Source organism: Chrysemys picta, chromosome 11 (assembly GCF_011386835.1).
Source record: "Chrysemys picta bellii isolate R12L10 chromosome 11, ASM1138683v2, whole genome shotgun sequence".
NCBI lineage: Eukaryota > Metazoa > Chordata > Testudines > Emydidae > Chrysemys > Chrysemys picta.
Genome location: NC_088801.1, coordinates 13,597,227 through 13,610,117, shown reverse-complemented (window position 1 = coordinate 13,610,117; position 12,891 = coordinate 13,597,227). Strand labels below are relative to the sequence as shown.

Sequence of the window (12,891 nt, the reverse complement as noted above, 5' to 3'; positions counted from 1 at the left end):
GGTACTTGTTTCTTTTCAGTCCAGAAGCAGACTTTATATTGGACGATAATCCCTTTGACTGTTGCTGAACTATGACAGCATCACAAGCTGTTTTAAAAAGTTGATTTTTTTGATCAGCAGGTATATAAACCAGTTTTTAATTAAAACTTCCTAGTAAAGATAAATGTAGTTCTTGGTGGTTATAACTGGTCAGGCAATAGAGATTGGACCAAGTTCTACTCTTACTTTTATCAGTGCATGGACATTAAGGGGTTGCCCAGGTGTAACTAATAGCAGAATCTGAGGATGTTATAAATGTTGCAGACTACAGAGTCTTTGTTTTAAAGAAAAACATGAATGCAAACCAGAGCTTGAGATTTGACTTACCTAGCAGTCTTTTCCTTTGGGCCCTCAGTTCAAGTCCCATTCCGGCAACTGGTCTTACACCCAGGGCTTGTACTTCTAGCTCCATTAAAATGACCTGGAGGGGTTTGAGCCTTTACTAAGAAACAGTTTTGGAAGTATCTGAGGATATGGCAAGCTGATTTTTTTTTTTAATAATACAGTTCACAGCCTTTTCCATATCATGACTGCAAATTACAATGAAAAAGTTTCAGGCCACAGGCCCCTCCCAGCTAGCCATAAAGTAAGATCATAATCCCCCTGAAACCTGTATGTGGCCCTCTGATGATTTCTGAACCTGCGACTAGCACTCGTGCTTTATTTTCATAAAATCTTTCATAAAAGGCCATGTTGAATACATCATGATAGCTAACTGAAGTCTGACTATTGTCAAAGTCAGGAGCCTTAATGTCCTGTTAAGAGGAGGAGAAAAATCAGAATACATCAACAGGTTGATTTATTTTTGGTCATGCAATTTTTTTATTTATCTTAAACATGTTACCTACAGTGGTTGGCATCTCATACAGCTAATAAAAATGATAGCAACACGATTATCGCTACTGACACCACAAATAAATTCACGTTTTATAAGCATGTAAACTTATTTATAAAATAACACTTCAAAAGATGACACAGCTGGTGTTGAAACGCATGGTAGATGGTTAGCTAAATATGTGAAAGCAGAATTAAAAATAAAATGAACAGCCTAAATACATGTTTTAATCGCAATGGATTACTTTGGACTAGATGGTTTTTGCTAATGTGTGATTTTTAAGTTTATAAAATATTGTTTCAGGCTTTTATAAAACAGAAATTTCTGTGACTAAATATATATTTACTCGTCTCTGGTGCTTTAGTAAAATAAAATGCATAGTGTACATACTGTGGCTGTTTATAGAAAAATAAAACTTCTGCATATTTTTGAAGCTATATATTTTCACCACCCCAGGAATGGTGAACTGAATTCTGTATCTTGTACCTTTCAGATATAAAATTATATATAGTTTTAACTTCCTTAGGTTATCATACTGATTAAGCTCTTGTATATACCAACAGGGATGTGTCAAGATTGTTAGGTAAGGCACCATCACCACACTACTGCAGTAGTGTCAGATATGCTACTATTTGGGTTTTAACAGGATGCTGTCTGTACTCTTTGTTCTGGGGAACACTTAAGTCCCATGGTTCTGATGAACTCTCATCTACTGGGCCCCTGGTTGCCTAGTAAGGCACTGACCCCTCAGCCCAAATCTGGGAACATGTCAATATATAGTGTGGAACGGCCTGATTACTGTTAAAAATGACAAAGGTTTCAGGCTTGTGAACATCATCTACTACACTGTCATATACAGTCATGCCATCTGCATCAACTGCTGGTGGCACAATATAAGACTGTTTGCCCTCAGTGTATAAGCCTGTTACTACCTCAGCCTCAAATACACAAATTAGATGGTCCATTTCACACTTTTCCTTGGTATCCTCCATTAGGTTTCTGGGGTTCCTGATAAAGTAGATGCCAGCTCCATATTTTTGTTCTGGAAATAAAAAAAACAAAAAATGAAAATGGTAGACTCCAAAGAATGAGTTTTATTAGGGTTTGCAGTGTTGTAGCCATGTCGCTCTCCAAGATGTTTGGGACAAGGTGGGTGAGGCAATCTCTTTCATTGGACCAACTTCTGTTTGTGAAAGAGACAAGCTTTCGAGCCACACATAGCTCTTCTTCAGCTTGTCTCTTTCACCACCCAGACCTTAAGAAGAGCTCTGTGGGTTCAAAGCTTGTCTCTTTCGCCAACAGAAGTTGGTCCAATAAAAGATACTACTACCACCTTTGTCTCTCTCTTAATAGGGTGACATTTTTTCTCATGGCTCCAGCCCTAAAGATTAGAGATGCCTCTTGATTCTGGATTGCATTTGCTATTACCTTTCACAATGTTCCTTCTATGCTGGTAAAAAAAATTGAAGAAAAATGTCTGCTGATACTTTTCTCTGTTCTAAATGCTGATGTCCATATTCTGCCCTCAGATACCTGCATACAATTCCCACTGACTTCAGGGGGAAAAAAGGGTTACTAAACTGTTCCATAACTGTTGTTCTAGTTGTGATGCACTTGTCCATTCCATTCTTGGAGTGTGCATAACCTGTGCACTGTTGTCAGAAACTTTTCCCCTCCGTAGTACCTGTTAGAGCAGCTTGAGCTCCATCTGCCGCTACATATCCTTGTGACCAGTCATAAACAGCAGAGCCACCCCAACCCCTCTCGGTTTCTTCGTGCCAGAAACTCCGATGCAGAGGGGTAGGAGGGTGAGTCATGGAATTGACATGTGCAACACTTCTCTAACAACAACAGTTATGGAACAGGTTAGGAACTGTTTTTTCTTCAAGTGATTGCACATGTGCATTCCACCTGGGATATGTCTACACTGAAATAAAACACCTACTGCTGGCACACGTAGGCTGCCTCTGGCTCGCAGGGCTCAGGCTGCGGAACTATAAAATTGCAGTGTAGACGTATGGGCTTGGCTTGGAGCCGGGTTCTGGGACCCTCAAGATATGCTGGAATGAAGTGTGTGTCAGCAAGACTCCGGATTGAGAATCATTTCCTCTTCCCCAAGTAAACAGAGCTAGTAGATGGCTTCTTACTATTTAAGAGCACATCCTGAACCTCTTTTGAACAAGACTCTTCCCAACGATCTATCCATGAAACATGTAGGCTGTTAAATGAAGTGCCTGCAAGTTTGGGTGGAGTACGTGACCATGGTCTCGAGAAATCACATTTGGGTCCAATAGAAGCAGTATCAGAGCTTTTATCAAAAGGGAGAGGAGTGTGGAGAACCAGTGCTCCCGAGGCCAACCTGGGATTACAAATATGAGTGGAGCATGTTCCTGTCTGATTTTTAGCAGAACTCTGTGAAGAAGTGGGATTGGTGGGAACGCATACTGGAGTTTGCCTGGCCAGGAAACTGTCCATTAGGGAACTCTGCCTGTGACCTTGAAGGAAGCAAAAGTGCTGGCACTTCCTGTTGGTTCTTGTTGCAAACAGGTCTACCTGGGGAGTCCCCTACAGCTGGAAAACGCACCTGGCTACATTCGGACATAGAGACCATCTGGGATGATGCAAACAATCTGCTTAGGTTGCATTCAAGCTCATTCTGCACCCTTGGAAGATGAGGTTGGTCAAATTGGCAATACAAAAATCCCAGGGTTGAACTGCCTTGTAGCAGAGCTGGAATGAGCGGGCCCCTCCCTGCCTGTTGAGGCAGGACATTGCCATTGTGCTGTCTGTTAGATTATGTGCAGGCTTTTTACCTTGGATATGGAGTAACAAACCCTGACCTGACATTTGTGTGTAGAGACAAGTCCCTTGTGGACCATAATCCCTGCATCTGAAGGGAACCTAGATGAGCCCCCAACGCAGAGCAGACACATCTGTCCTAACATCAGCAAAGGTTGAGGCAGAATAAAGGAACATCTACGCATATGTTTACAGGATTTGTCCACCAGTCCAGAGAAGCGAAAATCTGAAAGAGTAACCTCCCACAAGCCTTAGAGGGTGACAGCTCAGAGATAATATAGAGGCCAGCCAAGTCTGTAGTTCCATGAGGCACAATCTGGCATGTCGGACTGCATATGTGCAAGAGGCTGCCTGCCCCAGAAGCCTCATGCAATTCCATGCTGTCATAGTTGGGTGAGCCTTGACATCTAAAACAACTGATTAAGTTGTCTGCAATCTTGACCATGGAAGGAAAGCTTTGGCTTAAGTCGAGTCCAGGAGTGCCCCTATGAATTCTAACCTCTGAAATGGGGAAGAGGATAGACGTCTCCATGTTGATTGACAGTCCCGGAGCTTTGAAAGTTGACCGGATAAGAGAGATGCTGGATAGTACCTGAACTCTGGACTGGCCTCTCACCAGTCAATCATCCAGGTAGGGATACACTTGCACACCCAATATCCTCAGAAACAAAGTTACCACTGCCTTGCATTTTGTAAAAACTCTGGAAGCTGCAGACAGGCCAAATGGTAGCGCTGAATTGGAAGTGAGAATGGCTCACCAAGTACCTTAAATACTTCCTGGGGCCCTGGATAGATCGCCATATAGAAGTATGCCTCCTTTAAATCAAAGGCAGCATACCAGTCTCTGGCTGCCAAGGAGGGGATAATGGAAGCAAGCAAGACCATAGAAAGCTTTTATCTTTTTCTGTTGAGTTTATGCAGGCTTAAAATTGGTCTAGACCTCCCTTTGCTTTCAGGATAAGGAAATAGAGGGAATAAAACCTCTCTATGATACTGAGGAACTTCTTCTATGGCTCCCAACCAAAGCAGAGATTGCACCTCCTAGAGAAGGAGCTCCTCGTGAGAGTAGTCCCTGAAGAAGGATATAGGGAAGGATTGGAAAGAGGGGTAGAAATAAACGGAAGGGTGTATCTCACTTCCACAGAGCTTAAGACCCATTGGTCTGAAATGATTGAGGACCAAGCACCCAGGAAGTGGGACAGATCGTTTGCACACACAGGGAAAGGAGAGGCTGGAATTTTGGAGACCAGTATGGTGTCCTCCATCAACCCATCAAAACATTTGTTTAGTGCCCCCAGGGTGCCTAGATGAACTAGGAGCTGTTGCAGAAGAAAGTAGGAAGAAAGTAAAAGAAACACCATCACCAAAGTCCTGCTGTGCTCTGTGACAAATCCACCTTCTACATCACTTGACTGAAAGGCACTATCTGTCTATTTAGACTGTAAACTCCTTAGTCCAGAGACTACATCATCTTCTACAGTACATTTTGTAAAGCACCAAGCTTATTGCAGAAGCTTCTTAAATGATATTCCAAGAACGCTGGATGTATCCTTGAATGTATGTAAAATTGCTTAATATCAAATTTGTTCAGTTTTCAAGTGAAAAGATGCTGGACCTTGACTCTGTTAAGCAGTCTTCTACCACTGTAACGCCATCAACTTCAGTGGATTTACACTACTGTAAAACCAATATAATGGAACAGAGAATCAGATATGGCTTTTTTCCCCCCAACTGTCAGTGCCACACTCAAGCTGGGATCTGAAAGTAAAGCTGGGTTCTTTCTAACTCCTACATCATCATCAGTAATAAAGATTCTGCAGTTAGATCTGTGATAACAATTCTATTGATGATGCACAAACCAGAATGGAAGCCAGCTCATTCTCCCAGAGCTGCATGGGCTCTGCTGTACGAACAGGAGTGAAAAGTGTAAAGTAAAATCTTATTGTTCTGAAGGTAAGTGGATATGACTAAACACATATAAAAAATAGATCTCTTGTATAAGAAGATGCCATTTTTCTGACCTAAGCTGAACTTTACTAATCAACTACTGTTTGTTTTGCTTAAAGAAGCAAAATATTCCTATCAGCAAGTGCACACTCCAAGTGAAAACACTAAACATTCAAATATCCAGTTCAGTGGTTCTCAACCTATTTACCATTGTGGACTGCATATGCAGCTCTCTTTGTGTTATGTGCTCCACATCCATACAATATACATACTACCTGTATGGCCCTGAGGCTGTCACATGGGCCGCAGCTGTGTACTAATTGGGCCGCAAGCGGCCTGTGGGTTGAGAACCACTGGTCTAGTCCTTACTGTTCTGTATGATGCAATATTAGCAAACTGACACATGGGTAGAATGGCTACATTATTGTTTGGAACAGAATTATATAAACACTATTAATGGCATGTTTCAACAGCATTGTAAAAAAGGAAAGCAGTAAACTACCTGGTGGAGGGGAGTATGTTCTCTGAAATCCAGCTCTGCATACCAAGCTACAGAACTGAGCAGGAACACGCTGGTACAATCTATGGCATATCTGCTTTCCAATAGTTTTTCCTTCTACACATTTTTTAATCCGTTGGAAGGCAGCTGATAAAACAGGATTATGTATTTTTTCTATCTGTAATATAAACAACAATACTGTAGTATAAACAGACAGTTATAGATCCATACCATTGAAAGCACACGCTGTCACTCGTATAATTTACGGTCTTCAATCTAACAAGCATTTTTTTTTTCAGTTTGAGCTAATCAGTAGTACAGTGTGCATAGATCTAAAGTGTGCAATTGCTCAGGAGAAAAAGTACCATGACCCCAGTGCTTCTCATTGAAGTCAATAGGAGCACCATTGTGCCCTGTTCCAGTGATTTCTAATGGGCGAGTTGTGTGGTACAGATGTAAGTAATAACCATAAATGTTAATGAAAGTTGCGTATGTGGTTAGGACTTGATCCAGCCACGGGCTGAGAGAATCCTGTGAGGATCCTGACTTCAGTGAGAGTTAAAGTTACTCAATTTCTCATAAGATAAAGTCCACACTGAGAAAAATCTTTGGACTGAATTGTGCCTTTCAGGCACAGTTCTGCATCACAGAGGATGTAGGAGGCATTGTGCCTCAGGTAGGCACCAAACTTTGGGGGGGCACGGCCATCCATATTGGATGGATCAGTGGTCCATCCAAACCAGGATCCTGACTATGACAACAGCCCACACCAGATGCCTCAGGGTAAGGTGTAAGAACCCCAGTTATGGAATAACCTGTCCATAGAAGAAGTTTCTTTCTGACCCACTCAGTTAGAGATTTAGCATACGCCCTGAAGCATGCGGGTTTATGTCCCTTCGTTTCTGTTTTTTTGTTTAAGTAATCTTCTCTACTGGAACTGTGAATGATTTCATATCCATAGAACTGTACAATCCTGTTTTGAACCCCGCTGAGCTCTTGTGGCAATTAATTCCACAGGGCAACTGTACAATGTGTAAAATAGCATTTCCTTTTATCAGATTTATATTAGCTGCCTTTCAATTTAATCAAATATCCATTGTTCTTGTATTATGAGATGGTAAATAGAAGTGTCCGATTTACCTTCTGTACACCATTCATTATTCTGTATACCTTTATCATGTCTCCTCTGTATCATCTCCCTGCTAAATGAAATAGTCCCTGTTGCTTCAATCTCTCTTCCAATAAGACACAGAGATGTCAATGCACTTGATTAAGGTCATACAGTGAGTCAGTCATAGAACTAGAGACAGAATCTAAAAGTCCTGGCTTCTAGTTAACTGCTATATCCATTAGATAATGTTCCCTCCTCCCCACAGAGGATACATCTACTACAGAGTTACATTTCTCTATGTATATGCTGTACCATCTTCACGTTCCCTTCATGCATTAAAAGTAGAGCCTGGAATCTACTACTGCCTACATCAGGAGCGGAACCAGCTCCTTGATCCCTGAGAATTTGCTATAACTGAGGACTTGAAGCTGCAAAATATAAAATAAACATATAGTACCTACTGAAATAGTAAATGAGGATTTAACTGCATCTTTTTGAGTGATCAGCTGTAACGTTTTTTAAACAGTCATCTTAATTGAGCAATAAATCTAGATTTCATTCACAATTTCACTAAAGTTCATTCAAGTATTATAAGGAGCCAACTGATTTTGATCTTATTCTTTTTTTAAAATGTATCCTTCTTAATTCCATCCAGGTTCTTGTAAATGTCTGATGCCTTAAGAGTCCTTCAGATTCATTTTACCAAGGACACTCTCTTTACCTTGAGAACACGAAGCCCAGCTTTTTCAAATCGTTTTTCTCGGTCCTTGAATTCCTGGCAGTATGATTCTACTGGAGAGATCTGGTAACGCATTTTGGTATCCCTTGTCTTGTCTCGGAGTCTTTCTGGAGGATAATCCAGATGGCCTGGATACAAGTAGCAGAATATTCAATAATAATTTAAGACTTTCAGCTTGTTAAACTTACCCTCAATGCAACAAAGTCAGTGGAGGAGGAAGTTAATCGTTTATTTTGGTTGCTTAGTTAAGAAAGAAGAGTGTTACATATTCTCTGAAGCAAGCTGTTTGGGTCATCTGGATCAAGGCTCCTCCTTTACAGAGACCTTTGATAAGGGCAGTGATGACTTAGGAGTTCTTTTGAGGGAGGTTGGGATATTCTGTATTCTTTTGTGCTGTAAGGGTCAACTGATTACTGCCAGTAAGTCATGAGTTTACTGCTACATCAGTTTTAATTTTAAGATTTCTGTTTTAAAAAATATCAAGGACACTTGGGGCTTGATCCAGAGCTCACTGAAGTCAGTGAAAAAGCTTCTACTGAGTTCAATGAACTTTGGCTATGGACACTACAGCACCTTTTTACACTCTGGTACATTTAAATAAGATAAATATCTGCCCAGATCTAGAAATTCTTTAACTGATTCAACTTTGCTAAGGATGTTACAGCTTACATTTAAATTTGCTGAATATATTATGCCTGTTAAATCAAGTTCTACTAAAGGAACCAATGAAAAGTCAGAAACAGAAGAGACACAAGACGTATCATGCCCATTATAGATCTCTGCATTTGTGTATCTATCTTTTATACAAGGGAACCCATCTTAAATAACCATCAAAATGTCCAGGAAAAATGGTTGTCTAATAGGGTTGGGCTTTTAACTACAGGCCAAATAAAACTGACCTGAAAAAAGGGGATATTTCAAAGACAGGTGGTATTTGGTACAGGTTTCAAATTCATTCTTACTGTAACTCCACTGAAATCAATTAATTAACTTCAGTAATTTCTATATTGAAGTCAAAGGGCCTGATTCACTCCCACCAGAGCAACTCTATCTGTGGGAAGCTGATAGCACTAGGTCTGCTGCCAGGAGGGGAGTGGCAGCAAGCAACATACAAATATGCAGGACCAGTTCAGCAAGGGTATGCACTGATTCAATACGTCTCCCAGGGAGCCTCAGCTGGCTAGACCTTTAGGCTGCCTTTCCTAGTGGAACTCCCAGAGTGAGGACTGGCAGCAGTCATGTCCGCCTCCAACGGCAACAGCTCAGTGGGATAAACTGCAACCCACTGGAATCTTGCCCAGTGAATTAATTGAAATCAACAAACTAACCCACGGTCTTTCAAGGCTTTGCATAGTACCTATTACCCTAGTATCTAAGCACACAGACTAATCTGACACTACTGTATATTCATCATACATACAAACTGAAATACAAGCTCATCTAAATATTAGTAACACACACACACATACATATTTTCTGCTTCATATTTGTTTTTATGTTTTACACTGACCCTCTGACAGCAGCAGTTCCTCTTGCTTGGCTCTATTATTCTCTTGCACATCACACAGTACATTTTCGATCAAGAACACCGCATCAATTACAGCACCAGGAGGACCTTGAATCTCTAATCTCGCCTTTCCACCAACCACTTCTTCTGATATGGATGCACCGAAACGTTGCAGACGAGACAGTTCTGCATGATCTTTTTTGCTAAGGTTAAAAATGTGATTGTTTTCGATAACGATACGGTGACTTTCCTGGACTTGCATTATGTTTTTGATCCATATTTTTGCTGCTTCCAGTGTTTCACAGCGGTTTCCAATAAGTTCAATGGCTAGTCCAGTTTTTTTATTCTCCATTTCAGCTGGTCTGTCAGAGCGTGACCCTGAAAGAAATACTGTTTATACAAGTGCAATTGGTAGACTGAAAAGTTCACAAGTGCTGTCACAAATTTCTGTATGCAGCCTGAGACTTTGCAGCACAAGGAAAGCTTATTGCCCTTATGATACATTCAGAATGGGGATATTACGATAGACACTAAGGGGTAGATTTTTAAAGATATAAATAGCAGTTGGGCATGTAACTCCCATTACATTTCAATTCTGCCTTTGAAAATTTCCCTGTAAGGGCCTAGTTCCACTCCTATTAAAGTCAATGGCAAATCTCTCATTGATTTAAGTGGGACCAGGATTTGGCCCTAGTAATAATTAATAAATACAGTTTCATCCCAGGTGTATAACATCATTACATTTTGAAGTCAAATTAAATGGTAGTTCCTCTTCTGTGAGCCATTTAGAAACTTGTTCTTAATGTTCATGTTCTTCCACATTCCTCTAACGTGTGGTTTAAGCAGAAGCTGCTATTTCAGGAGACAGTGGAGATGATGAAATTAAATATTTAGACAGACTGAAAACATAAATCTTGCTTTTCAGTCTCGTTAGGGCTGTTTTTGTGTTAAAAGATTACATTGTAGTTCTACGGGGAAGTGAAGGAGAGGACACTGTCCTACTCACAAAGGAGCCCTTTTAAATCCCTTCTGGAGTTTGGCTCTGAATAAATGAAGTACCTTTTGCATTTTAACTACATCTGTGTTCTCTCTGGATTTTTCTTTTTTAAGTAGGATGTAAATCAGTGCTAAAAGCAATGTGTTTTACTCATACTCGCTTTGCATTGGCTAGCTAGAATATGTTTCAAATGACAACATTCTCAGCTTATAATAAAGAGTCCATTGATGGAAATGGTAATAGGCTGGAGTGCTGCCTGCAATCATTTGAACATAGGAGGCACAACGCAAATACAACTTGCCTGCCTACAAGGAGGGAAGGAACGCCAACCCATGACGCCATCCTCATGACTCTTGAACTGAAATTTTACCCTCTGGCACCAGGACACAATCACATGAAGTACTTTGTGCCATCAACTCCCACTGATTGCAGTTGGTATTGACGGTGCTCAACATCTCACACGACCAGGCCGAAAGTGGAACAAAACTGTACAAAACTGGAAAAGTGGTAACTAAAGACATGGCCCTGCCTATTGCAGGTACAGGTTTTACTGTTAATTAAACATATACAATAAGCTCTGGAACTTTATAGTAACTAAAATGCACTCAGCCTTCCTGTGAAGCATCAAGCTACCCAAACACTGCTGGGGGCAGCAAGGACCTGAGTCTGATATGACAAATCCTATGTTCTACAGGATGGTGCTGATCATGTTCTGTATCTGTTTGCATGAGCTGGAATGAAGGTGTCAAAGCAGAGTAGCTAGAACTTTCTGTGTCAACAATTTACCGTACCCATTGGCTCCTGAAATGGTAGGAATTGGGATGAAGATGATTGATTAGAGAGATTGATAACTATCAAAACTCAGCTTCCTCCAGTTTGTATTCACATTTAAGAAATCCTGCTTTTGAACTAGCAAACCCAAAGATCAGTACTCAGCCCTAACTCCTGATAACATCAATGTCAATGACATGGGTTCTTCAAGGGGCAAAAGAAGGCAAAACGTCTGAAGAGTTGAATAGTTAACTCAATAGTTACATTTTTGTTTACATGAATGAGAATCCGATAAGTCAAAAGGAGTCTAATTAAATATCATAATAGTAAAACTAATTTTGCAAAACACAATTTTAGAAGAGGTAACACATTTTCCCCAATATACCAAAACCAGTATTGTCTTCTTCACCTCTTATCACCCAGTCTGACAAACAATGAAACAAGAGTCAAAAATTAAACACAGAGCTCTTGTGTGATGGTTTCCCCCAGATATTTATTAGGAGAGTATCATTTTCACAACCTTACTCACCCTTTGTGCTCCTTACTCACCCAAATCATCACTTCTGTTGCATTCCACATCTTGTCCTAGTTTGCTTTTCGCTGAATCAAACTTGGTTCGGAAAGCCTTGACAAAGAAAGATTTAGAATCAGTTTACAACCAGCTATGTGTCAAACCACTAACAAACGAACAGAGTCTGTCTCTCCAGATTTCTGTTAGGAAAGCAATTTTAGTCAGTCTCCTTTCACACAGGGCCTGATGTCGGTCTCCTGTGCCAAACCTGGTTCCAGGGCTTTGTACAGGGACATGGATGGCATGCGTGGGTGGCATTCTCCCCAGTTTCATCTGGAGGTAATATGTGGGGAACCCATGCGGCCAGGCTGTTGTTATAGTTTATGGGCCAGAGCAGAAACAATTTCTTCTACTTACAGTTTTATGCTGATGGATGCATGCTGTGCATTGTGATGCACTGACTATCCCCTTACCTAAGTCACAAAGCTCCTCTCCATAGTCTCATGTGGAAAGCCACTGAAGAGCACTGCTCTGTGCAGTGGGTTTGGGCTTCCTGCAGACTGACATCCCTGAGCAGTGAAAATACACTATTCATGTTGGTTTTTAGCCTTCAAGGCCTGTGGCAAGAAGGCTTTGGCACATTAGTGAAATAACTGGCAGTGTGAGCATGTGGTCCAAGGAAACACAGAGACAAATGATAACCAAATGTAATTTGTCAGAGTTCTGACATACAGAAAAAATGATAAAAATCATCTTTAAATACCATGAAAAGTACATTGCAAATTAATACTACATTAGAAAATAAGATTTTACACTGAATTATACTGACAAAAAAATGAAGAAACTACACTGTAGATCTAAAGCATAGATGAGCAAAAGTCATTGTAATTAAACTTGGAAATTTTTACTGTAAATACTTCTAAAACTGAGGGGCAACATCAGAGTCTACATGCAAGGTGGTGTAAGTTACATGTCAATGAGTGGGTATAAGTCGGTTTATTTGACTCTAGGAGTCAAAATTGATGTAATCTACACATCAGTAGCATGGAAGAAATGGTGTATCAGGAAAAGCAACTAACAAGAAGGACCAAGAGGGTAGGATTGGCTACCCCTTTTTCCAGATCTTCAGCATGTAA

General features: G+C 40.6%; 1 protein-coding gene across 13 annotated transcripts in view; it reads right to left on the bottom strand.

Annotated features, from left to right (window-relative positions):
* Positions 1–837: 837 nt before the first annotated feature.
* PARP9 (poly(ADP-ribose) polymerase family member 9) overlaps positions 838–12,891 on the bottom strand; it is a 27,114-nt gene continuing 15,060 nt past the window's right edge. For 7 of the 13 annotated variants that reach the window (XM_065561542.1, XM_065561546.1, XM_065561549.1 and 4 more), the window contains 5 exons: positions 11,794–11,869; positions 9,480–9,854; positions 7,952–8,097; positions 6,123–6,297; positions 838–1,916 (listed from right to left, as the gene is read on the bottom strand). In XM_065561542.1, coding sequence (XP_065417614.1) covers positions 1,603–1,916; positions 6,123–6,297; positions 7,952–8,097; positions 9,480–9,854; positions 11,794–11,869 — 1,086 coding nt within the window. In that variant the 3' untranslated portion in view covers positions 838–1,602. Of the gene's footprint in view, positions 1,917–6,122; positions 6,298–7,951; positions 8,098–9,479; positions 9,867–11,793; positions 11,870–12,891 lie in introns of all 13 variants that reach the window. The other 6 variants (XM_042843122.2, XM_065561544.1, XM_065561545.1 and 3 more) reach the window with 1 other exon arrangement.